Source organism: Fundulus heteroclitus, chromosome 19 (assembly GCF_011125445.2).
Source record: "Fundulus heteroclitus isolate FHET01 chromosome 19, MU-UCD_Fhet_4.1, whole genome shotgun sequence".
In the NCBI taxonomy this organism is placed as follows: Eukaryota; Metazoa; Chordata; class Actinopteri; order Cyprinodontiformes; family Fundulidae; genus Fundulus; species Fundulus heteroclitus.
In genome coordinates, this window is record NC_046379.1 from 2413575 (window position 1) to 2436413 (window position 22839).

Below are 22839 nucleotides of genomic sequence, written 5' to 3' on the forward strand. Positions count from 1 at the left end.
ATTATATGTCTCTTTGTTTAAGCATATAAAACCAAGTACTTCAGCATGAAAGTATGTGTTTCTTTAGACATTAATATGCCAATATGTCTGTCTTTGTTAAAGAGCATAAAACAAAGTATTTTAGCATGCAAACCCATTTGTTATGTGTAACAGCATCCTGTATCAGAACTACATCTGGGCCCTTGCTAACAAACCAAACCGCGTTAATAAATGCACTGGGGTACGTGAGAGACCCATCCAAGATGGCAGCCGTGCTGAAACGTCAGCTCGTCTTTGAGCCATCTATAGATGTTATAGGAAATAACATTAGAATAACAAAGCTTGTGTACAAATAAGAAGACTGATTTTAACATGATCGCTAGCTTTATGTCTCTCTTGTCCATTTTTGGTTAAAACACGTCTGTTCTTTATTCATGAAGTTACTCGCAGCAGGTAGAGTAGCCAGAAACTCACGTAAGAGTAGGACAACTTCAACATATTTTTATTCAAGTAAAAGTAACAAGTAGCCAGCCAAGAAATTACTCAAGTAAGAGAAAAAAATATTCAGTAAGAAGGCTACTCAAGTACTGAGTAACTAGTCATAACAGCTGATGATTTAATTTATAAAAATTATGTAATTGGACAGACATAAATATAAAGTTATGTGCAAAAATGAAAAATACACACAGAAAAACATAGTTGCTGCTGAACTGCTGAACTATAACTCATAAACTCTGCACAACATTCGTATATTGCACATTTCGCATCATTGCATCTCCATCTAGCAGTACAAATGCTGCCGAACTCTTAGTTGTCAAATTCTGTACATACAGATGTTTTTTTTTTTAAATATTCACCTGTACACTGTGACTTTCTCCTGCATTGTTTACATTTCAATTGCTTTACTTTCAAATCACTGCTGCACCTTATACTGTTTTTTAAATCTACGGTAAATTACAAGCTGTATTCTTGCACAAATGCCCTTTGCACAATCAAATTTCTGCACATAGAAATGGTTTTAAAAGTACTCACCTGTACACTGTGACTTCTCTTGCATTGTCTACATTTAATGTCATTGTGCATACAAAATAACAAATAAAGTTGTCTAAGTCGAAGTCTTACAAAAAAACAAAAAAAAATCAGGCAGAAAAAACACTTCTAAATCCTTGTTTTTCAAACATTGTTTTTAAACTTGAAATGTAATACTTAGAGTAAATATACATACAGTATGTTACAACAGTGAAACTTACTTCTAACAGAATACTTTTTTTACTCTCACCTGAGTAATTTTCTCAGCTGACTACTTTTTACGTTTACTGGAGTAAAAATATGTTAAAATATTTTTACTCCAGTAAAACCTTTGTGCACCCTGTGCTCTTGTCTGAGTGAATCTGTGGGCGTGGCTTCTGGAGGGGGCGGGGCTTCCGGGGGGCGGGGCTCCCGACGTGAAGCCGACGGCTCTGGCCCACTGAGCTGTATAATACACTGGAGTGCTGATTTTGCCGAAAAACTGAAGCCACTGGCCGCCATCTTGCTACTCCCTACTCTCACAGAATCCCACAGGATTTGGTTGCAACAACAAGCAGTTTTCTGGCTGAGTGAAAACGTTTCACAGGTAATTCTACAGTCAGTGGATGTACTAACACTATCAACTTCTAGGAAATTAGGTGCTGAAATATTTTCCATGTTATTCATATTAAATATACATATATGTATATATAAGTATGTGTATATGTATATATGTATATATATGTATACACATATGTAAATATATGTTGTTGTACATTGTTATTTATATATTTATAAATGTTAAACATATATATTTAAATGAATAAAATGCAAAATATTTCAGCACATGACTTTCTCAGTACTTGATAGTTTTAGTACATAACATAAAACTATATGGCATTTGACATTTTAAAAGTTTTAAGCCCGCCCTGAACATGAGAAAATCCTCGTTATTTAATGCTGTAGCGCACATATTCCCTAGTTACTGGGGGGAAATAGGGAGTACCAATATGGCGGCTGGTGGCTTCAAAGCGACTCGTTCAAACAGACGGTGATTAGCACTCCAGTGTATTATATAGCTCAGTGCTCTGGCCCTGTAAACGGAGCGGAACCGGGCGGAGCCTCGGTCTGTCAGGCTGCAGGGAGCAGGCAACACTTTAACCCTGGTCTCCGGCATGCCCCGACCGAGAAAAACTAACGTTTAGCAGGATTCAACCGGCAGGAAGAACTTTTAAAGGCGGGTCCAGAGCAGCCGGGTCCGGGTAAGAGCCTCTTTGTTCGGTGACTTTAGTGGTTTAATCGCTTTTAAAGGCGTTAAAGTTCTCCGGTTGGAACCTGTTGGAGCAGCTAGCCGCTGGCCGCTAACGCTTCCTGCCGCTAAACGAACCGGGTTCGCCGCCGGGCTCTGCTGGTTCCTCGCTGGTGACCCCGGATGATCCACCGGGCAGATGTCTCCTCCGGTCCGGTCCGGTCCGGTCCGGTCCGGCTGTCTGAGGGGGAAAACCGGGGCAAATGTCCAGAAACACGATATAAACAACTTTATATCGGAGCTTTTTTGTGGCGATGCTCGCCCTGTTTGTTTAAAGTTGACCCAAACTGCAGAAAAACGTGGTTCCTGACCCACACTACAGGAACCCACTCGTGTTTTAAAGTGTTTTCCGTGGTTTTAATAACAGCTGAGCCGCAGGAACCGAACCCTGCGCGGGTTCTGGCCAGAAGCAGCTGACTGGTTAAATTTAGAGCTTTCTCCCTGCTGAACAGGACTGGCTGTTTTCTGCTCATGGTGGTGATTTTATGTTATTTTGGTTATTTATGCTCCAGATAAAACCTGCTGGTATTCACGACCTTTGAGCTTTCCCCACATTTTTCCAACCACGGGTTTCATGTGATCTTAGCGTAAGCTGGCAGGAGATGGAAAGGCTTGGAATGGCTTCCTGTGACAAAATGTTAGTTAATATATTGTTTCATAATTAGTCAGAAAAGGTTTTCAGTCCCTAGTCCTTACTTTAACTAGGCCACTGCTCCATTTTTAAAGTGGATCTCTAAAGCATGTCGTTGTGTCTCTGGCTGGATGTTTAGGTTCAGGGTGGTTCTCCTGCTGGAGGTGGACCTCCACCCCAGTGGCTGCAGCCTCTTAGCAGGTTTTATTCCAGGATGGTTCAGCAGATTATCCCACCTGAGCTGTGGATCTCTGCAGCTCCTCCAGAGCCACCATGGTCCTCTTATCTGCTTCTCTGATCAATGCTCTCCTGGTCCATCCTGTCAGTCCAGGTGGACGTCCATGTCCTGGTAGGTCTGCAGGTGGTCCATCCTCTCTCCAGATCCACATGATGATCAGAACTCTGGGAGGATGATGTAGAACCTGATCCTGCTGTAAACTGGACCAGAACCTCCTCCCTGACCCGTCTGCTGGGTTCTTGGTCTTCATGATGTTCTCTGAAGCAAGAAACGGAACCGAGCTGAAATGATCCCCAGCTGGGCTTCTAGGCTGGTTTTCATTTGTAAAAAAAACAACAACAAAAGAAACAAACAAACTTCAAAAAGGCCATTTTCTGTTAAATTTACAGCTCTGTGTTTTTTTTGTAAGATGAAACGTTTAAATGGTGTGAATACTTTTGTAAGCTCCTGTAGATCAAACGTTTTTGCAGTTCAGGTCCAGCTGCGGGGAAAGAGTGGAAGCTGCTTCTTGCTCTGACCTACAGTCCCTTAACGTGAATTTAAGCTTCATGTCCCGTAACACGTCACTAATTAAGTACTAATTAACAGCCGTGACGAGCTTCAGGGTTTTATCTGCGTTTATCTGTGATGCGGTCGGCTCTCAGACTGAATCGGGGCTAATTATCCTGAGTTTAAACGCGTTTTTATCTGGGCTTTGTGGGTTTTAGGGCGTTGCTCGCTGCGTGTCCTTTGTGTCGGGGAGCGATGGGCGTTGGGCCGGCCCCCCTCATCTAATATTCAGCAGATACTTAAAGCGGGGGATGCTGAGCCTGAGCCGCCAGAGCTTATTGAACCCTGCCGGTCCTGAACTCGTCGGTCTCCTCTAACTTTACCCCACACAGAGGTAAGAGCTCTGCCCATTTTTTCCTCTTTCTCTGCGTTAGTAGCTGTAGGGTGTGGTGTGTGTTGATGCTTCCAGGGGGGAGCCAGAGCTTCACTGATTGGTCCTCGTGCGCCGTGAGCACCCGGCCATTGTGCCGAGGTGAGGAGGGTGTGTCGGCGTAAACAAAAGCAGGCGGGGGGGGGTTCTTCTCTTTTCCACTTGTGGGACACGGTGTGATCTGGAGACGCAGGTGATCCCTGAGTGAAAGAGAGCTCAGCAGATAAAGCATTGATCCCCCACATCTGACTGAGCTGCTGGGGCCTTTGTACCGGCAGGCATGTGGAACATTGACCCGAGCTGCAGTAGCTCCACCTCGGGGATCATTTGGGGGGGGGGGGGGGGGGGTATTTTGATGAAACCGGAGTTGGAGGCCATTAATTCAGCTCCGCTCTGAGCAGGAAGTGAGTCCGGTCATGATGGATGGGCACAACTTTCTGAATCATTAATGAGCCTTTTATTGATCCACTGAATCCCTCATACAGAACCCCCCCCAACTTACCCGCTGCTATTATGTTAGAAAAACAGCACTGCTAAAACAAAAAGCAACAATTTTAAAGCATAAATGTGTTTTTTTTTTAATTGTAGTATAAATGAAAGTGAAGGTTGAACCGATTCCGCACTGCAAAAAGGGAACTAAAAGTAGGTAAAATCCTCTTGAAATGAGTGTATTTTTCTTTGATTCGAGCTGGTAAATCATTCTATCTGCCAGTGGAATCAGATTTTTGTACTTAAAATAAAAACAATTCATCTCTATCATCTTATTTCAAGTGCATCTTATTTCAATCCATTGGCAAATAGTCTTATTTAGCTGCTCAAATCAAAGAAAGATATACTAATTTTAAGAAAATTTTACTTCCTTTTAGTTCCCTTTTTGCAGTGCGATGGAATTCTCCTGTTCTTTGTTTCTGATTTATTTATTTATTTTTATTTTTCTTTCCTAAAGATTAGAACGTATTAAAATGCCAAAAGGCAGGTTGTAATTGTGTGACGGAGGAACTGGTTAAGGCAGCTGGACAACTTCGCGTTCCCTTCAAGGAACAAGAGAAGACGTCCAGATGGCTTCTCTGAGCAGCAGCCCGTCGTTTTTAACGATGGCAGATGCGTTTCACTGCAGAAATGTAAAATTTTCTTGAAATGAGTGTGTTTGTCCTTTATTTGAGCCGGTTAATAGGATTATCTGCCAGTGGAATGAGTATTGTGACCCCTATGATAATATAATTAGATATACTGCACTTGAAATAAGACGATGAAGATGAGTTGCTCCTATTTTAAGTGCAAAAATCTCATTACAGTGGCAGATTATCTTATTTGCCCGCTCAAATCAAGGATAAAAACACTAATTTCACAAAAACTTGACTTACTTTTAGCTCCCTTTTTGCAGTGTTATAGGCAGTGGTTGGGACATCTCTTGATTCATTTCCAAACAGACGTAGAAGCTAGTGATGCACGATATTAAATATTTTAACAGATATCGATAACCAATATTTTTTTGCTTTTCATGGCCGATACCGATACCGATAAGTTCATATTCAATATAGTTTTTACATAATTTGCAGCTTGTGCTATGAAAAACGAATTATTTAGCAGCTGTGGTATATTTATAACAGCAAAGAAAAGGTTTTGGCTCTTCAAATGTTTATTTTTTATACCATCACACAAAAAAGTTGTAATTTGCTTTTAATAACAAAAGACACAAATCAATTTAGAATACAAAGAGCATCCCTTAAAAATTACTGAACAAATCTATGGTTTAAAGGTCAAAGAAAAAAGTGAAACTCCTTAAAAAATGTTTAGAAGGCTATCAGCAAAGGTACTTCTGGAGTCAAGTCAAATAATTTTCGAACATGAAATTATCTGTACTAACATATGCATATAAAAATTCAATAAACTCAATAAAAGTGCATTCTCAAAAATGAGGTGCCATGATGACGATTTTTCAGGTGAGCTAATAGGTTTGTTGTGTTAAAACCCAAATTCTTCTTTCCTCCTCTCGAAATTCTTGCTGAACAGGTTTTGCAAACTGCAATGCTGTTGTCATCTTCTAATACCCATTTTGTTTATTTATAGTCAGGCAATAATGGAGCCAAGCCTGGGTCCTGATAGTAAGGAACGCAAAATCCATAGACATAATATAAGAGTAGACGCGTCATTGGGCGGGTTCTGCCTATGCTGCGATGCGTCAGAGCGTCCGCCATCTTAAATGTGGCAAATCTGCAGTTACTCAGTCACTTAAACAGCATCAGAGGGACTTTAATCTCTGAATATACTTTGTATTCGTAGTATTTTTGTTTTTGTAATAATACAAGTTTATTTTCGTATCCCTTTAGCTTCATTCTCCTGAATTTTCTCTCCTAAAGAATAAAAATAATTAAAATAATCTAACCTGGCCCTATTACTCCAGGAGTGAAATAATTCTGTAAACTGTGATTATTCTGGAAATGTTCCCCCTTAATTCTCATAATATGATGTTTTTATCATAACATTATCACTTTTGTGTTTGTTAGTTTATTTTTACTTTAGGACTTTTTTTTCCTCATATTATTAATTTTACCTCTTTAATACTCACCCAAAAAGTCTGTTCCTAAAGGTTCACATGTGACACGGTTTTATGAAATAATGAAGACCACAATGTTTAGATTTAACAAATTTATCCTTATATTCATAACACATAAACACACACACATACATATATATATATATATATATATATATATATATATATATATATATATATATATATATATATGCGTGTGTGTGTGTATTTATTGCAGCACAGGAATGAGGCATCTTTTCTGATTCACGTTCACAATAACAGAACTCGACTTTTTTCTGCCACATACAATATGGCGGTGACGTTGACGTGCGAACCTGCGCCCTATGACGCGTCTACGTATATGATGTCTATGGCAAAATCCACAGGTCTTGTCCTGCTTTGGGGCTACTCTGCCTGAATAAAATTCCACCACATTTAATTAATTTATCGGCTATTTTTATCGGAAGAATTTACTTATCGGGCTGATATAAAATTCCACCATATCGGCCGATGTTTTATCGGGCCGATATATATCGTGCATCCAGAGAAGCTGTCCCTAAAAGAAGCTCAGATCCAGACCTGGATTCTACTTTTCTGCACAGCAGGTCAGTGAAACGGCGCTCAGCTTTGCAGCAGTTCTGCTGTGTTTCTATCCCCAACGCACAAAGTCCACACCGTCATATTTCTGGCAGCGGAGAGAGAGCGGCCTCGCTGTAACTGGAGCCCACGGTCCAACGCGCCTGTTGGGAAACTTTGCTGCATCTAATATCAGAGTTTGGAGAGCGTCTGTTGGCTCCCTGGGCTTTCAGAGATGGTTTACCTACGGTGAGCGGAGCGGCCGGACTGCAGCAGCTTCGTTAGCCAGAGTCAACAACTTTCAGGTCGAGCTTTACGCCTGAACGGACCCGGCTGAACAGAACCAGCGGCTGAACAGAACCAGCGGCTGAACAGAACCAGCGGCTGAACAGAACCAGCGGCTGAACAGAACCAGCGGCTGTTGGACCTTTGGTAACGGCCAGCATGACTTTAGGGACCTGTTGGTTTTCATTTGTGGCTCTTCATGCTTAGTTTTTACAGAAGTTTTCCTTTTTTTTAGGCTATTTATATGTAATTATCTTTTTGTTTTTGCTCATACACTGCAAAAACAGAACTAAAAGTGAGTGAAATTTTCTTGAAATCATTGTAATTTTCCTTGGTTAGAGCAGGTAAATAAGACTATTTGCAAATGGAATAAGATTTTTGCACTTAAAATAGGAACAATTCATCTCCATCGTCTTATTTCAAGTGCAGGATGTCTAATTATGTTATTTTAGAGATGAATTGTTCCTGTTTTAAGTGCAAAAGTCTCATTCTATTGGCAAATAGTCTTATCTACCTGCTCAAATCAAGGAAAAATACACGAATTTCAAGAAATTTTTACTTATTTTTAGTTCCCTTTATGCAGTGTAGTGTCTTCTAGGGCTGGGAGATAAATCGATTTAATCGATTAATTCAAATTTACAATTTTTTTTTTAAGATTTTATTTTAGTAAAATCAGGATTTTATTTTGCTAGTGAACTCATTGTGTTTCCATGAAGAGAACAGCAGCGATGCTGAATATATGTTTAGGAAAATACAATGTCAAAATATTGTAAACGGGAAACTTTTTTCTTTCTTTTTTTACACTTTAATTTATTCATTTGCTTTTTTATTAGTTTAAAGTTCACAGGTGAAGTGAATTCTGTTCTCAGCTCACTGTTAAAACTACCAGCAGCAAACATTTAAGCTTAGTTATATTCTCATAGTTTACTACGACAGGGCGGCCATCTTGTTTTACCAGCATGTTTCTCAGCTTGGATTTAGATGCACTTTAAACCCAGATAGACTTCCAGATGCAATGCTTGACATAAAAACAAGTTGTTTTTTTTGTCAAGTGAAAAGGTGGGGAATCAATCGGATTTGGTGTAATAAAATTAGCATTTTTTATTTTTAGGCCATATCGCCCAGTCCAAGTGAATTTTTCCCATTTTGTCACATCACGACTGGCTTTACTGTATTTTATTGAGATCTTGTAGTGCATAATTGTGAAGTAGATGCTTTTTAAAAAAAAAAGAAAAACAATGGCACTCAGTTTTACCCATCCCCCCTTTACCCTGATACCCCTAAATAAGATCCAGGACAACGTGCTGCTGAGACCCACAGCTCAAGTGATTAAAATCTTGCTCTTCACAGCAAAAAGCCGCCGTGGACAGAAACCCACGGGGTGTCCAGTTTCCTGGCTGCCGTTTGCAGCAGACATAGCAAACAGGAAACATGAGCTGGAAGGAGGCGCTGAAGGAGATCACATGCAACCAACAACATCGCGCCAAGCGACACAAACACTTAAAGGAGACACAATTTTATTCCTTTAATACCAGCAATGGAACAATTTAATCGTTTTAACGCAGTATTTAAAACCACCAATGATGTTTTCTGCAGAGTGTGCAGCTTTTGCTGCTGCAGGGCATCTCTGGGTCCATTTATTGACAGCAGCATGCAGGCTGCAGCATGGCCTCCCTGTGGCCTGTCACAGATGCTTGTCTCCATCTGCAAACACATGAAATGTGAAGCTTTAAAGGCGAAAGCTAATGGCGGCTTAAAACAGCCAAAAATACCCGTCTCTGTATCTGTTTATGTATTTCTACGCCAGCATCAGTATTTCCCCCGGGTTGTTCAGCAGGTGGTTGCGACATCTTTTCGGGGCGTGGTCTGTGTTTCTACCTGTGGGAGTGTGGGCTCACCTGGCGGCCCGCAGGTGTCGTGTGTCTCTGCTTGTCGGAGCGCCGCTCCAGCGATACAGAGGGTGGGGATTATTTAGTTTGTTTCATTCACTGCAAAAAGGGAACTAAAAGTAGGTAAAATCCTCTTGAAATTAGTGTAGACGGAAGACGTTTTATCATTCTCTTCCTTTTATCTCTTCTTTCTTTCACCTCTTCTCTTTTTTTTTTTCTCTTCTTGTTTTTCTTTTACTCTCCTACTTTCCCATTGTAGTTTCCATATAATTTGAAATTCTCCCTGCAGGAATCACAATAAAGCTATTTACATGCACAAATCAAGCAGAGCATTATGGCGAAAGCTGTTTGCTCCACTTGTGAAAGCAAAATCTGTCGAGCTCTATTTGGCATTATAAGATATCAATTCTTATTGCCACATTGCTAGACAGGACACTGGAAAAAAAAGAAATTAGTGTATTTTTCATTGATGTGAGCAGGTAAATGACACTATTTGCCAATGGAATAAGATTTTCGCATTTAAAATAAGAACAATTCATCTCCATCATCTTATTTGAAGTGCAGGATGTCTATTTATCTTATTTTAGGGGTATAAATTCTCATCCATTGGCAGATAATCTGATTTAGCTGTTCAAATCAAGACAAAATATACTCATTAAAGAAAATTTTACTTACTTTTACTTCCCTGTTTGCAGTATTAAAGGACAATTTATAAACCTGCTTCAAAGCGCCTCGATCTCCTGCCTGTTGCTGGTTCTGTGTTTCTAACCCGTTTCTCCACAGCGCTGGACCTGCAGCAGGTTTTGGTCCTTCCTATGAACCCCTGTTTGATTTCCTGCTGTGTTCCAGCGACGCCGAGGGGTTTAGCAGCCAGCCATGGACACCACCACCTCCCTGAAGATGACCTCCCTGGCCGTCCAGAGCCTCTTCATCTACGTGGAGGAGGAGAACCTGGCTGCGGTCAGGGCCCACCTGGACAAGTTCAGAGACGTGGACTGCAGGAGCGATGTGAGTCGGCCGCTGGGTGGACAGGAGGACGTGAACACAGCGGGAGTTTCATGTTTCCTACAAGGAGAAAGTGAACTGTCATTCTGACTGTTGGGCCGAGAATAGACGGGCGCATGACGCCGTAGAAGAAGCCGTAAAAGACGCTTATTCTGGCGACTCCTAAGAGGTTCCCTAGTTAGCAGGCATAAACAAATATGTATCTTTAAGTTAAAATCTCATCAAAAAGTTAATTTAATTTCAGTAATTCAATTCAAAAAGTAAAATTAAGAAACATTCACTCCACACTAGAATATTTCAGGCATTTCTGTTAACTTTAGTTATTCTAGCATCAGACCAATAAAAAGTAACTTTTTTTTTATGGCAGAAATGTTCGTTTGGCTTTCACAATCATTGTGAGACGTCCGGCTTGGCTGTTGGCACAGAATTCTCTGTACTATAGCTCTTCGTGGAAAGTTTGGTGGAAGGAAAAACTGTCAAGGGCTCACAAGCAGCAGGCAGCCTTCAGGGGAATATAAAGCAAAGTCTGTTAAAGGGTTTGGGAACGATGTCTCTGTTGAGCAGGTGCACCGTGTGCAGAGGCTACAGGTATATAGTCCTCGACGCAGTTGTCCTGGGTTCAATTCCCAGACTCAGGCTGTTTGCTGGATGTTTTCCCCTTATCTCTTCAAAAAAAGCATGGATTACATGGGTGTCAAACTCATTTCTACTTCATGATGCCACTTTGGAATCATGAAGTCATTAAAACGGCCGGTTGCTCCTGCATAGATGATACTGTTGATTTAAAAATTTCATTTCAAGTCACATAGAAATATCAATATTATGGATAGTAACATAAAAGTAGCACCTTAGGCCCAGTTTATACAGTTTATATGAAAAAAAGTTGATATTGGGGTGAGTTACACTTTAAACTCATCATTCTGCATCACTTCTTCTCTCTTTGGACATTTCTGGGTTGTTTTAATGTGTTGTAGGAAATCTGACATCTAGTGGCAGGATGGTGTTACTACACAGTAAAAAAATCAACATTCGCTACAAGAGGCAGTTTTAGCCAATTTAAAAGGATATATGCCTCTACTTTATGACATGATATGCCTTTTTTTGGTTCTTGAGGGCCAGATAAATTGCCTTCATGGGCCACATTCGGCACGCGGGCCTTGAGTTTGACACGTGTGGATTACGGCTTGAGTCTTTGCTTTAAGACAGCGTCTCTGGGCCGTTAAGCGGAAAATGAGACACCAGAACCAGCAACTCAGACGAGCTGAAGGCTGTGATCTTTATTTTTTGAGTTTATTTAATAGGGACATAATAAAAATAACTGCATAACTGTTTTTTTATTAGATATTTTGCAGAAACTGTATGGTCCACAGAGACACTGTGCAGCAGGACCACATTTCTGTATTAAAAGTCCTTTTTTATTAAGTTTGTGGTAAAGTGAAATTCAGTTTATTTTCTTTATTTTTTTTAACTCGAAGCCAAATTGATCAAAACGAATAAATCTTGAAATAAATCTCTGTGAGGAACAAATATGCATTAAAACTATATATTTACAGACACGTTCTAACTTTCAAGTGCAGGATTACTAATTATCTTAATTTAAGGGTCAAAATACTCCATTGGCAGATGATCATATTTACCTGCTCAAATCAAGGACAGAAACACTGTTTAAGAATTTCAATTCAATTTTATTTATATAGCGCCAAATCATGAAACATGTCATCTCAAGGCACTTTACAAAGTCAAGTTCAATCATATTATACAGATTGGGTCAGATTATACAGATTGGTCAAAAATGTCCTATATAAGGAAACCAGTTGATTGCATCAAAGTCCCGACAAGCAGCATTCACTCCTGGAGAAGCGTAGAGCCACAGGAAGAGTCATCTGCATTGTACATGGCTTTGCTGCAATCCCTCATACTGAGAAAGCATGAAGCGACAGTGGGAAGAAAAACTCCCCATTAACGGGAAGGAAAACCTCCGGCAGAACCGGGCTCAGTATGAACGATCATCTGCCTCGACCGACTGGGGTTACAGAAGACAGAGCAGAGACACAACAAGTGAGACAAAAAAGCACAGAAGCACACATTGATCTAGTAATCTGTTCTACATTAGATGGTAGTAGCGGGTGAGCCGTCTTCTCTGGATGATGTCACAGTTAACGGAACGCCAGACCAGGTGTACCTACTATGAAGAAAAAGAGAGAGAGCAAAAAGTTAAAAGCTGAAATGACGACAGTCATTTCAACGTAATACAATGCAAAACTGGAGAACAGTAGAAATCAGTAGAGTGAGAAAATTAGACCCTGATGTCCTCCAGCAGCCTAGGCCTATAGCAGCATAACTATAGAGGTAGCTCAGGGTAACATGAGCCACTCTGACTATAAGCTTTGTCACAAAGGAAAGTTTTAAGATTAATCTTAAAAGTAGACGGGGTGTCTGACTCACGGACCAAAACTGGGAGTTGGTTCCACAGGAGAGGAGCCTGATAGCTAAAGGATCTGCCTCCCATTCTACTTTTAGAGACTCTAGGAACCACCAGCAGACCTGCAGTCAACATTTTGCTTATTTTTAAATCCGTTTTTGCAGTGTGCAACTGAGATTTAAGGCCCGTTTACACTTTTTTAACCGAGCCGAGACCAGTCCGAGCTCGGTAACCGAGATAACTCTTGTGTGTAAATGGTCAGCAGACTGAACCGGACCGCGCTAACTGCGGACCAGTTCCCTAGCAGGTCTCGGACTGTTTTTTTTTGGCCCGGTTCCCTGATAACGAAGAGCGCATGAGCAGACCGCGTCATGCCCTTACAGTCAGCTGACTGTCCGCGTTTTTTCCGGCGTGTCTGGCTGCACGTCCCAATTCACACTCCATTCAGACAAATTTCAGACATTCATAATAATACTAGCTTCCTTACCGTGCCACACGATTTCTAGAGATGATTCTGCTTAGCACCTGTTGTTGTTTCCTGCGTCTGTAAATCCTTATTAGACGTTCGTTTGTCTTATCCACGTCCCAAAAGCCGACTCTGTCTAACAATAACATCCTGAATGTTACGGGCGCCGCCATTTTGATTTGTTCGGTCCCGCCTTCAATCCCAGAGAACAGTAGTACCGCAGATCGTCACTAGGAGGCGAGGAGCAACCAAGGAACCAAGATAACCGAGAAAACTCTTGTGTGTAAACGGCTGCATTTATCTCAGTTAACTGGACCAAGCTCGGACCGGTCTCGGCATGGCTTGGTTTTTAGGTGTAGTGTAAACGGGCCTTAAGTGTTTAGGTTTTTATTCATGTCGGTTTTTTTTATTTTTTATTACCAATATTGTTATTGTTTTCGTAACTCAATTTCATTAGTTTTATCCTTTTATGTGCCTGTGATGTGATCGTTGTGAAGCACTCTGTTCAGCAGAGGTTGTTGTAATAATAAACTTTTCTCATTGAGTTGGTGAACTCATTTTGAAGGAGCTTATTGATGAGGACAGGCCTGTAGCGGCGTGCTAACCCCTGCTGTTCTTCCCCCACACGCTGCAGAACGGACAGACTCCCCTGATGGTGGCAGCAGAGCTGGGCTCTCTGGAGATCGTGCAGGAGCTGATCCGCAGAGGAGCCACCGTCAACATGGACGATGTTGTAAGCGTGAAGACGCCGCCGCCGCCTGATCAACGCGGTGCTCATGGGAACCGCGTCGTCCGCTGGAACAAACAAAAGATGCAGCCGGAGGCTTTGATGTTAGATGCTGCTGAGGTCAGCCCCAGTCACAGCTCAGCCTCGGTCATTATGAGCCACCATGAGCCATAATGACATCTCATTACAGGTGAACTCTTTTAACCAAATGACAGGATCTGCTCCCCAGGCGACGCCCTGCCTCTGCAGGAGCCGGCCCCCTGTACACACACACTAACTCACGCGTTTAGTCTCCCTCCCGCCTCAACACTCATACCCTCACACACCTCTCATTACCCGCCATTACTCATGGCGTGTTTCAGCCCTGGGCTTTACTCCGGCTGTAGCAGACAGCAGGAGGGTTAGATTCTCCAGTCGCCGCTCTGTTGACGTTGCTCTCTGGCTCTAAGCATCAATGCGGCACCGGGTTCCCATGAGCACCTGGTACGATCAGCTGGTGGGTATGGGCTGCCCGATTGGCCGGGGGTTCTGCCGGGTTTGTTGTCTCCTGGGAAGTCCACCGGAGTAACGGCTTGAAACTGTGTGCAGGACTGCTGGACGGCGCTGATCTCCGCCGCCAAGGAGGGACACTTCGAGGTGGTGAGGGAACTCCTGGAGAACAATGCCAACTTGGAGCACAGAGACATGGTGAGAACAGACCGTTAATGGCAAAATATATATGTGTGTGTGTCATAAAATGTGCTTATATTCCTTATATAGCGCTATCATGTAAGTACATTTAACTAAATTAAATTCCACTAAACTTCCAGCTTTTGCGTTCTTTCTATTCATCAGGAGCTGCCATAATAAATGTAATTTCAGTGGTTATAAGCTACTCTAAACTATATCAATGTAAATAAATCGGCCTCATGATTGATTTAAAGGAAAAAAAAGGACATTTATGTATTTTTCCTCAAAGCTAAGATCTCTTAATGAAGAGGCATTACAATTTAATTTTATATATATATATATATATATATATATATATATATATATATATATATATATATATATATATATATTATATATATATATATATATATATATATATATATATATATATATATATATATATATATATAAAATATATATTTTATTATTAATATTTTTATTATATATATTATTATATAAAAGATTATAACAAAGAACGTACATGAACTTGTAAATGATGTAATCAGGAATTTTATTACTAATCAAACCCTCATGTTTGTCATTTCTTTAGGCAGAAACGTTTAAAGACAAAAAAACTGAACAAAGTTGCTAACTTTACAACAAACAACGTATAAAAGATAAAAAGAAAATGAAAAAAAAGGAAAAGAAAAGTAAATACCAAAATATCTAAATAGTAACTGGTTGTTTCCGTTCCTTCACATTTCTTCCTGGTTTCCATCAGAACCTGATGACGTTCTTAGAGGAAGTTACTCCTGAGCCCTGAGATTAAACATATCTAAGGTGTGAGCAACTTCATCAGTGTTATTTATGGCTTAAAACGTTTAATTGTCGTTTCGGATAAACGGTCTAAAGCATTAATACGATTTATCTTGCTATGACGAAATCTAAAAGGTTTTAAAGTGATAAAATGGTCACATCAGAGGTTTTCTGTGCTCTACATAAATATTTATGTAAAAAAAAACAACTTGTAGTGGGACTGAGCAACTACTCATTATAGATTCTCAATTTTAGTATTTTATAAAGAGAAGTGGTGGCTAAGTGTCGATTAAAACTGACCTAAACCCTGACAGTTTGGGAATTTTCGTTTATTCCCGTTTCTGTTCGAAGCGGCGCCTCAGTTCTGGAGAAGCAACCTAATTTACTTTCTCTGAAATGGACATGAAATCGAATCAGTTTCTGTGAGCTGGCTCCTGTCTCACAAAAAATCAATGAACTTAAACCTGGTTGCCTTGGCACTGAACAGTTATCTCTGCTCCTGAGATCTGTTGCCGTTTCCTGAACCAGGTTTGGTTTTCCTTCATTAGTCGGGTCCTGGTGGGATAAAATACCGGCGCTCTTTCCTCGGGTTAGACGTTGAAATTAAAAAGACGATCCAGTTTTAACGAGTCCTGGACATTATAATTGAACGGTTCGTAGAAAAACTAAGTTCACTGCAAAAACAGAACTAAAAATAAGTAACATTTTCTTAAAATTTGTGTATCTGTCCTTGATTTGAGCAGGTAAATAAGATGATCTGCCAACAGAATAAGATTTTTGCGCTTAAAATGGGAACAATTCATCTCCATCATCTTATTTCAAGTGCTAAATGTCTAATTATCTTAATTTAGGGGTCAAAATACTCATTCCATTGGCAGATGATCTTATTTACCTGCTCAAATCAAGGACAAAAACACTATGTTTAAGAACATTTTGCTTATTTTTAGATCTGTTTTTGCAGTGTTCAGATCAGTTTTTGAAGGTTGCAGGTCTGACCAGGATGGGAGTGACGCGGCTGCGGTTCAGGATGGGTCTGAGCTGTCCAGGAGAAGTCCCAGCCGCTGATCCAGACGGATTAAAATAAACCACATTGTGTGTCACTCACTGGAAACTGTGTCACTCCGTCCATAAATAGCACATTTTCCTGCTGCAAATCTGCCTAGATTTGGTCTAATCTGCAAGACAGAAATGTGACGTGGCTTATCTCTACTGCTGCTCTTTATTTTAGCAGGAAGAAGCTTTAATCCTGTAATTATTCTTCTATTGGATCTTTCTGCTGACCTGCCCTGGTTTTTCTGCTCAGGGAGGATGGACGGCTCTCATGTGGGCCGCCTATAAAGGCCGGACGGAGGTGGCCCGGCTGCTTTTGGAAAAAGGCGCCAATCCGAACATCACCGGCCAGGTACTGAAGCCACAGAACTGGGACCCAACATACAGAGCATTAAAGAATGATCTGCGTTCATTTCCACATGCAAAAACTTTGAATGTGTTTAGCGGGACGTGTTAGACCAGGGGTGTCAAACTCATTTTGGTTTAGGGGCCGCATTCAGCTTAATCTGATCTCAAGAGGGCCACACGAGTTAACTCATTGCAAGATTAAATAGAACTAATAAAAGTGGACTTGTTGTTGATTTTTATGTTAAATAAATTTCACTTTTACACAATATATTATGAATAACCTCAGCGTTTTTAAGAAATGTATGTGCAATTTCACAGTGATTGTGCAATGTTGAAAAACATTTATTCACATTTTTTGGAACTTAAAAACACTGTCCTGCATGACAAAATACATCAAACAGATAAAAATTAAGAAATGATTTAAAATCAATTTTCCACATCTGAAGCTCAGTGCTACCATCTGCTGATTAAAACACAGCGTCCCTCGTGGTCAATATAGGAACTGCATATTTTCAATTAAAAGAAGTACATGTTTTTTTCAATAATTGTTTCATCATTCTCTTCCTTTTATCTCCTCTTTCTTTCACCTTTTTTTTTCTTCTTGTTCTTCCTTTCCTCTCCTACTTTCCCATTGTAGTGTCCATATCATTTGAGATATTCATAATAAAACATACATACATAATAAATAAGACATACATAATAAAACTATTCACATTCATAAATCAAGTGGAGCACTATGGCTAAAGCAGTACTGCTCCACTTGTGAAAGTCAAATCTGATGAGCTCTTTTTGGCATTAAGACAACAATTCTTATTGCCACATTGGCCGACAGAACACTGGGAGTTTTTTTTTTTAATAATGATAATGCATTTAGCCACAGGGCCGGACTAAATTGTTCGGTGGGCCGGATGTGGCCCGCGGGCCGTATGTTTGACACCCCTGTGTTAGACGCACAGTAGTCCAGAAGATGTTTGCATTATTAGTGAGGATGAAGTCAACGGCGCCGTAGGCATCGCTGCAGCTTCACCTTTCTTCAGCACGTCCCCTCCTGCATTACCTGCTGTTTAAGGCAGCTTAAAGTTTTTGTTATGAGCGCAGCGCTGACGCTGATCGGTGGTTTCAGTCTGCATGACTTCACCTCTGTCCTCTGGCCCTACAGTACAGCGTCTACCCCATCATCTGGGCGGCTGGCCGGGGCCACGCGGAGATCGTCCATCTCCTGCTGCAGCACGGAGCCAAGGTCAACTGCTCCGACAAGGTAGCTACTTCCTCTCACTTTGCTGCAGAGCTACGGGGTAGAGCTCTCCTGACTGCAAAAAGGCAACTAAAAGTAGATCAAATCTTCTTGAAATGAGTGCATTTGCAGGTAAAAAAAGATGATCTGCCAATGGAATGAGATTTTTGCACTTAAAATAGGAACAACTTATCTATATCATCTCATTTCAAGTGTCGTATATCTAATTATGTTATTTTAGGGGTAGTAATACTCATTCTATTGGCTGATCATCTTATTTACCTGCTCAAAATCAAGGAGAAATAACACTAATTTAAAGAAAATGTTACTTTTACTTGCCCTTTTGGAGTTTGTCAGAGTTAGACTAAGGTCAATATACATGTTTACGTTTCTGAGTCCTCTTTTATTTTTTTTAAAGCTAATTTAATTGCTAATGTTGTAATTTTTCTTTGCAGTACGGCACCACCCCTCTGATCTGGGCAGCCAGGAAGGACCACTATGACTGCGTGATGCACCTCTTGGCTCATGGAGCTGATGTGGATCAGGAAGGAGCAGTAAGTGGTCTGCAGTCAGTTCATCTATGTCAGGGATGGGCAACTTCCATGATAAAGAGGGCCAAATTTTTTTCAGCACGACCATTGGAGGGCCACATGACCACGCACTTCAAATAATTGGATATGAAAGACGCTACAAATTATTCTCAATAAGAACAAATTTTAGATGAATTTATATCTGTATGTTTACTGCACCAACATATAACTATTTTCTGCATATAAATGCATTTTAATATGTCCTTAAGCAAAAGACAAACCGTTTGCTTTAAAAAAAAAATTGCAAAAAAGGAATTTAATCTCCATATCAATGCATTCAGGAGCATGGGTCATTTCAAATTTACAAGGAAAGAGGCATAAAACGGAACAGAACTTAACTCAAACAATAATGTGTCTATCCAGAAACTGTGTGGGCTTTCTTACAATACTGAATGCTCTATAATTGTATTTCTGTTAATTTTTGATTATGCACATCTGTTAGCTTTTTATTCTGAAAAATCTAATGTCCCATGCTCCTGAATGCACCATAGCTTTCTGACGCTCACGAATGCATCACACTGGTCTGTGAACGCGGTGCTGCACGTTTGATCTTCTGCTTAAGACAAAGCTTTGCAGTTTCAAAACTCACGTCGGCTCTCACGGTTTATTGTTGTGTGTGAATGACAAGAGACCAAAAAAAAAAATTCCCCATGTCCGTACTTCTTCCCATTTTGTCTGAAAAATGTGACTTTCTCGTCAAATTTTCCCTTTATTCCACTGCTAGTGGCCATGGCTCTTGACTTTCTTCCTCGCTGTTGCAAAGCGGCCCATGCCCGCTATTGTTTGGGTACGGCCCCCTATCGGTCAAAAGTATAATTACATTTTTTTTTTCTATCATTATTAAATTATTATCGATCTATTCGCGGGCCGCACTGAGTGATGACGAGGGCCGTGTGCGGCCCCCGGGCTGCCAGTTGCCCATCCCTGATCTATGTTTTCACGTTTACTGGCACTTCTGGTAAAAGCCTTAAAATGAAGCAACATATTCTCACAGTGAATAATAAAAAAACAACAACATTTCATTTAAGCATTGAAGGAGTTAAATGGTTTTCAGCAAATCAGTGGCGCCAATCTATCAATTAATATTGGAAAGTGATTTAATACTCAACAGTTCAGGAAACCCACTTACCTTTATGATAGCTCATATAGTTCATTTATGGGGACTGTGGCTCAGTGGGAAGAGTAGTGGGTTCAATTCCAGCTTCCCCCTGTCACATGTCACTGTGCCTCTGGGCAAGGCACTCAACTCCAAGTAGCCTATCGATCTGCATATCTGTGTATGAATGTTTGCGTGTTATAAGGCGTCTACCCCATCATATTGGGTGAACATGACTAGAAAAGCGCTATATAAGTTCAGTCCATTTACTATTTAATGGGAACTATATGGAGGTATTAATCAATGGATTTTAAGATATGATAAATTGCACATATATTTTAGTATTTATCATGTATACAATATATAATTATAAAAAACTTTTTTGTTTAAATTAATGTTTTCCAACATTAAGAGGTATAGTCCCATATAAATCATATTAATACCTCTTCCAGCATATAATCTCATATCATTTGGGACATATTTAATCTATATCTAACAACATATTAACTAGTTTAAGAATACATTCAGACAATATATGAAAATGGAAATAATTGCAGTATTGTCCCATTTACGAAATATCACTTTCATATATAAAGTATATTATATGATATATTTTACTATGTTAATATTTAAGTTTCACAATGTCTTTAATTTACATGAAATATATTATCACGTATTGTATTGAGAAATATATATATATATATATATATATATATATATATATATATATATATATATATATATATATATATATATATATATATATATATATATATATATATATATATAATTCTTTTATTTAATTATTTACTTATTTTTTTATATATGCTGTGGGCCCGTTTCTCCTACTTGCATGGCTGAATGTTACTGAGCTGATACTTAGTCCCAGAAATAAACAGTCAGAGGCCAGATCTGCTGAAATCAGTCTCACTATTTCATATTTTAACACCGATGTGAAGAACTGAGAGCTTTTGTGAGACTAATGTGAAAAATGTGGTAAAACGCTGCAGGGGTTTAAAAACCACTTTGTCGTTTTCTCCACAGAACTCCATGACGGCTCTGATCGTGGCGGTGAAAGGAGGCCACACAGGAGTGGTCAAAGAGCTCCTGAAGAGGAACCCCAATGTGAACATGACTGACAAGGACGGCAACACGGCGCTGGCCATCGCTGCCAAGGAGGGCCACACGGAGATTGTGCAGGACCTGCTGGACGCCGGCACCTACGTCAACATCCCAGACCGGGTAAGCAGCACCGGGACGCCCCCTTAACCAGGCGTATGACCCAGTATGAAGAATAACTCTCTGTTTCCCTTCTTGAACTGGCTTCAGAGTGGAGAGACTGTGCTGATCGGGGCGGTGAGAGGCGGTCATGTGGAGATAGTCCGAGCTCTGCTGAACAAATATGCTGACGTCGACGTCAGGGGCCAGGTAGGGGCCCCTTTCCTGTTTGTCTCCCTTCTTGGGTTCTCTGTGTGAATTGTAACTCTATCGTTTTATCTAGTTTATATTTATTACACTATGTAGGGTTTAACTGTTTGATATTTTTATCAGTTAATCGTTTATTTCGTAAGATAAATCACGGTTTTCCTTTTCCCCTCCAGGATGGAAAGACTGCCCTCTACTGGGCAGTGGAGAAAGGTAACGCTGCCATGGTGAGGGACATCCTGCAGTGTAATCCTGATACAGAGAGCTGCACCAAGGTACACACAGGCTTAGTAAACGGGCAACATTTACTCCTACAGTTTGAAGTTCATGAGTTTTACTTGTTTTTTTGTTCCTCAAACTTTTCATATCTTCTATGAACTATTAAAAAAACAAAATAATGTAAATAAAATGAAACTACAAAATTAAAGTTTTAAACTATTCCCAACAAAATGATCATACAATTAATACTCCACACTATTATCTGGGTTTCAAATGAAAGTAAATTATGCCAAAGTAGTGATTCTGTAATATTAAATGATCTCATTCCACATCATGCAGGTGCTCTGTCTGCACTGAAGAAGATTCACTTACCCTGAGAAGCCCGATACTTGAAACTGATAGCATGACTCACTTTCAGACTGATTCAGCTAATAATCACCTGACCAGATGGAGGCACTTATTGAGGATTCAAATTTCGTTTCTCGGATGTTCGGTTGATCCTTAAATATGGAACAAAAATGTGAGACTGTGACGTCGGGGCAAAAGTAACACACCCTGTCCTGATGCAACAGAATACTATGAGTTCCCCCGCCCTTAATCCCAAAACTCATGCGTTATTCAAACTGAGGTTGCATTAAAATAACACACATGCTTCAAAAACTTGGCAGGATGTTGATGATGCATAAAATCTGCTTTATTTCTTTATGCTTAGATCAATGCAGCACTCTGTTTCCAAAACAAGGAAGTGAGGAGAAATATTTAGGACGCAATTTAAGAAAAGAAAAAATCCCATGTGGTCATGAACATCCTTCACAATGAATAAAGGGATGTTTCTGGATTTAAAAAGAATCCAGTTCCTCCCAAAGAATCATTTTAATGTGTATAAAGAATTTATATAACATTTTTTAGCTTTAATGGATTTCCTATACTCCAGAAGTTAAAAACGGATATTAAGTTTAAATTGGATGTGCATTTTCTGTTTGTCTTTCAGGAAGGAGAGACGCCGCTTATTAAAGCCACAAAAATGAGGAACATAGACATAGTGGAGCTGTTGCTGGATAAAGGAGCCAAAGTGTCTGCAGTGGACAGGGTACTGTCCAGCAAACCCTAAACCGTCGTTGTTCCTTTTATTTGGTGCCTCTATGGCGTCGCTCTTCATCAGTCGGCACGTTCTCTTTTAGAAAGGAGACACGGCGCTCCACATCGCCATCCGCGGACGGAGCCGGAAGTTGGCCGAGATGCTGCTGAGGAACCCAAAAGATGGCCGCCTCCTGTACCGGCCCAACAAAGCTGGAGAAACGCCGTACAACATCGACTGCACCCACCAGAAGAGCATCCTGACGCAGATATTTGGAGCCAGTAAGAGCCGCCTTTGCATTTCGTTACAGAGGAGTGTTTCTGTTTGGAAAGTTGTGTTCAC

General features: G+C 40.3%; 1 protein-coding gene across 7 annotated transcripts in view; it reads left to right on the plus strand.

Annotated features, from left to right (window-relative positions):
• Positions 1-2089: 2089 nt before the first annotated feature.
• Positions 2090-22839, plus strand: part of kidins220a (kinase D-interacting substrate 220a) — a 71267-nt gene continuing 50517 nt past the window's right edge. For 5 of the 7 annotated variants that reach the window (XM_036150660.1, XM_036150664.1, XM_036150665.1 and 2 more), the window contains exons 1-12: positions 2090-2249; positions 10220-10378; positions 13898-13996; positions 14579-14677; positions 16761-16859; positions 18015-18113; positions 18545-18643; positions 20820-21017; positions 21105-21203; positions 21377-21475; positions 22411-22509; positions 22601-22778. In XM_036150660.1, the coding sequence (XP_036006553.1) occupies positions 10247-10378; positions 13898-13996; positions 14579-14677; positions 16761-16859; positions 18015-18113; positions 18545-18643; positions 20820-21017; positions 21105-21203; positions 21377-21475; positions 22411-22509; positions 22601-22778 (1300 nt within the window). In that variant the 5' untranslated portion in view covers positions 2090-2249; positions 10220-10246. Of the gene's footprint in view, positions 2250-3943; positions 4049-7602; positions 7629-10219; positions 10379-13897; positions 13997-14578; positions 14678-16760; positions 16860-18014; positions 18114-18544; positions 18644-20819; positions 21018-21104; positions 21204-21376; positions 21476-22410; positions 22510-22600; positions 22779-22839 lie in introns of those variants that run through there. The other 2 variants (XM_036150662.1, XM_036150663.1) reach the window with 2 other exon arrangements.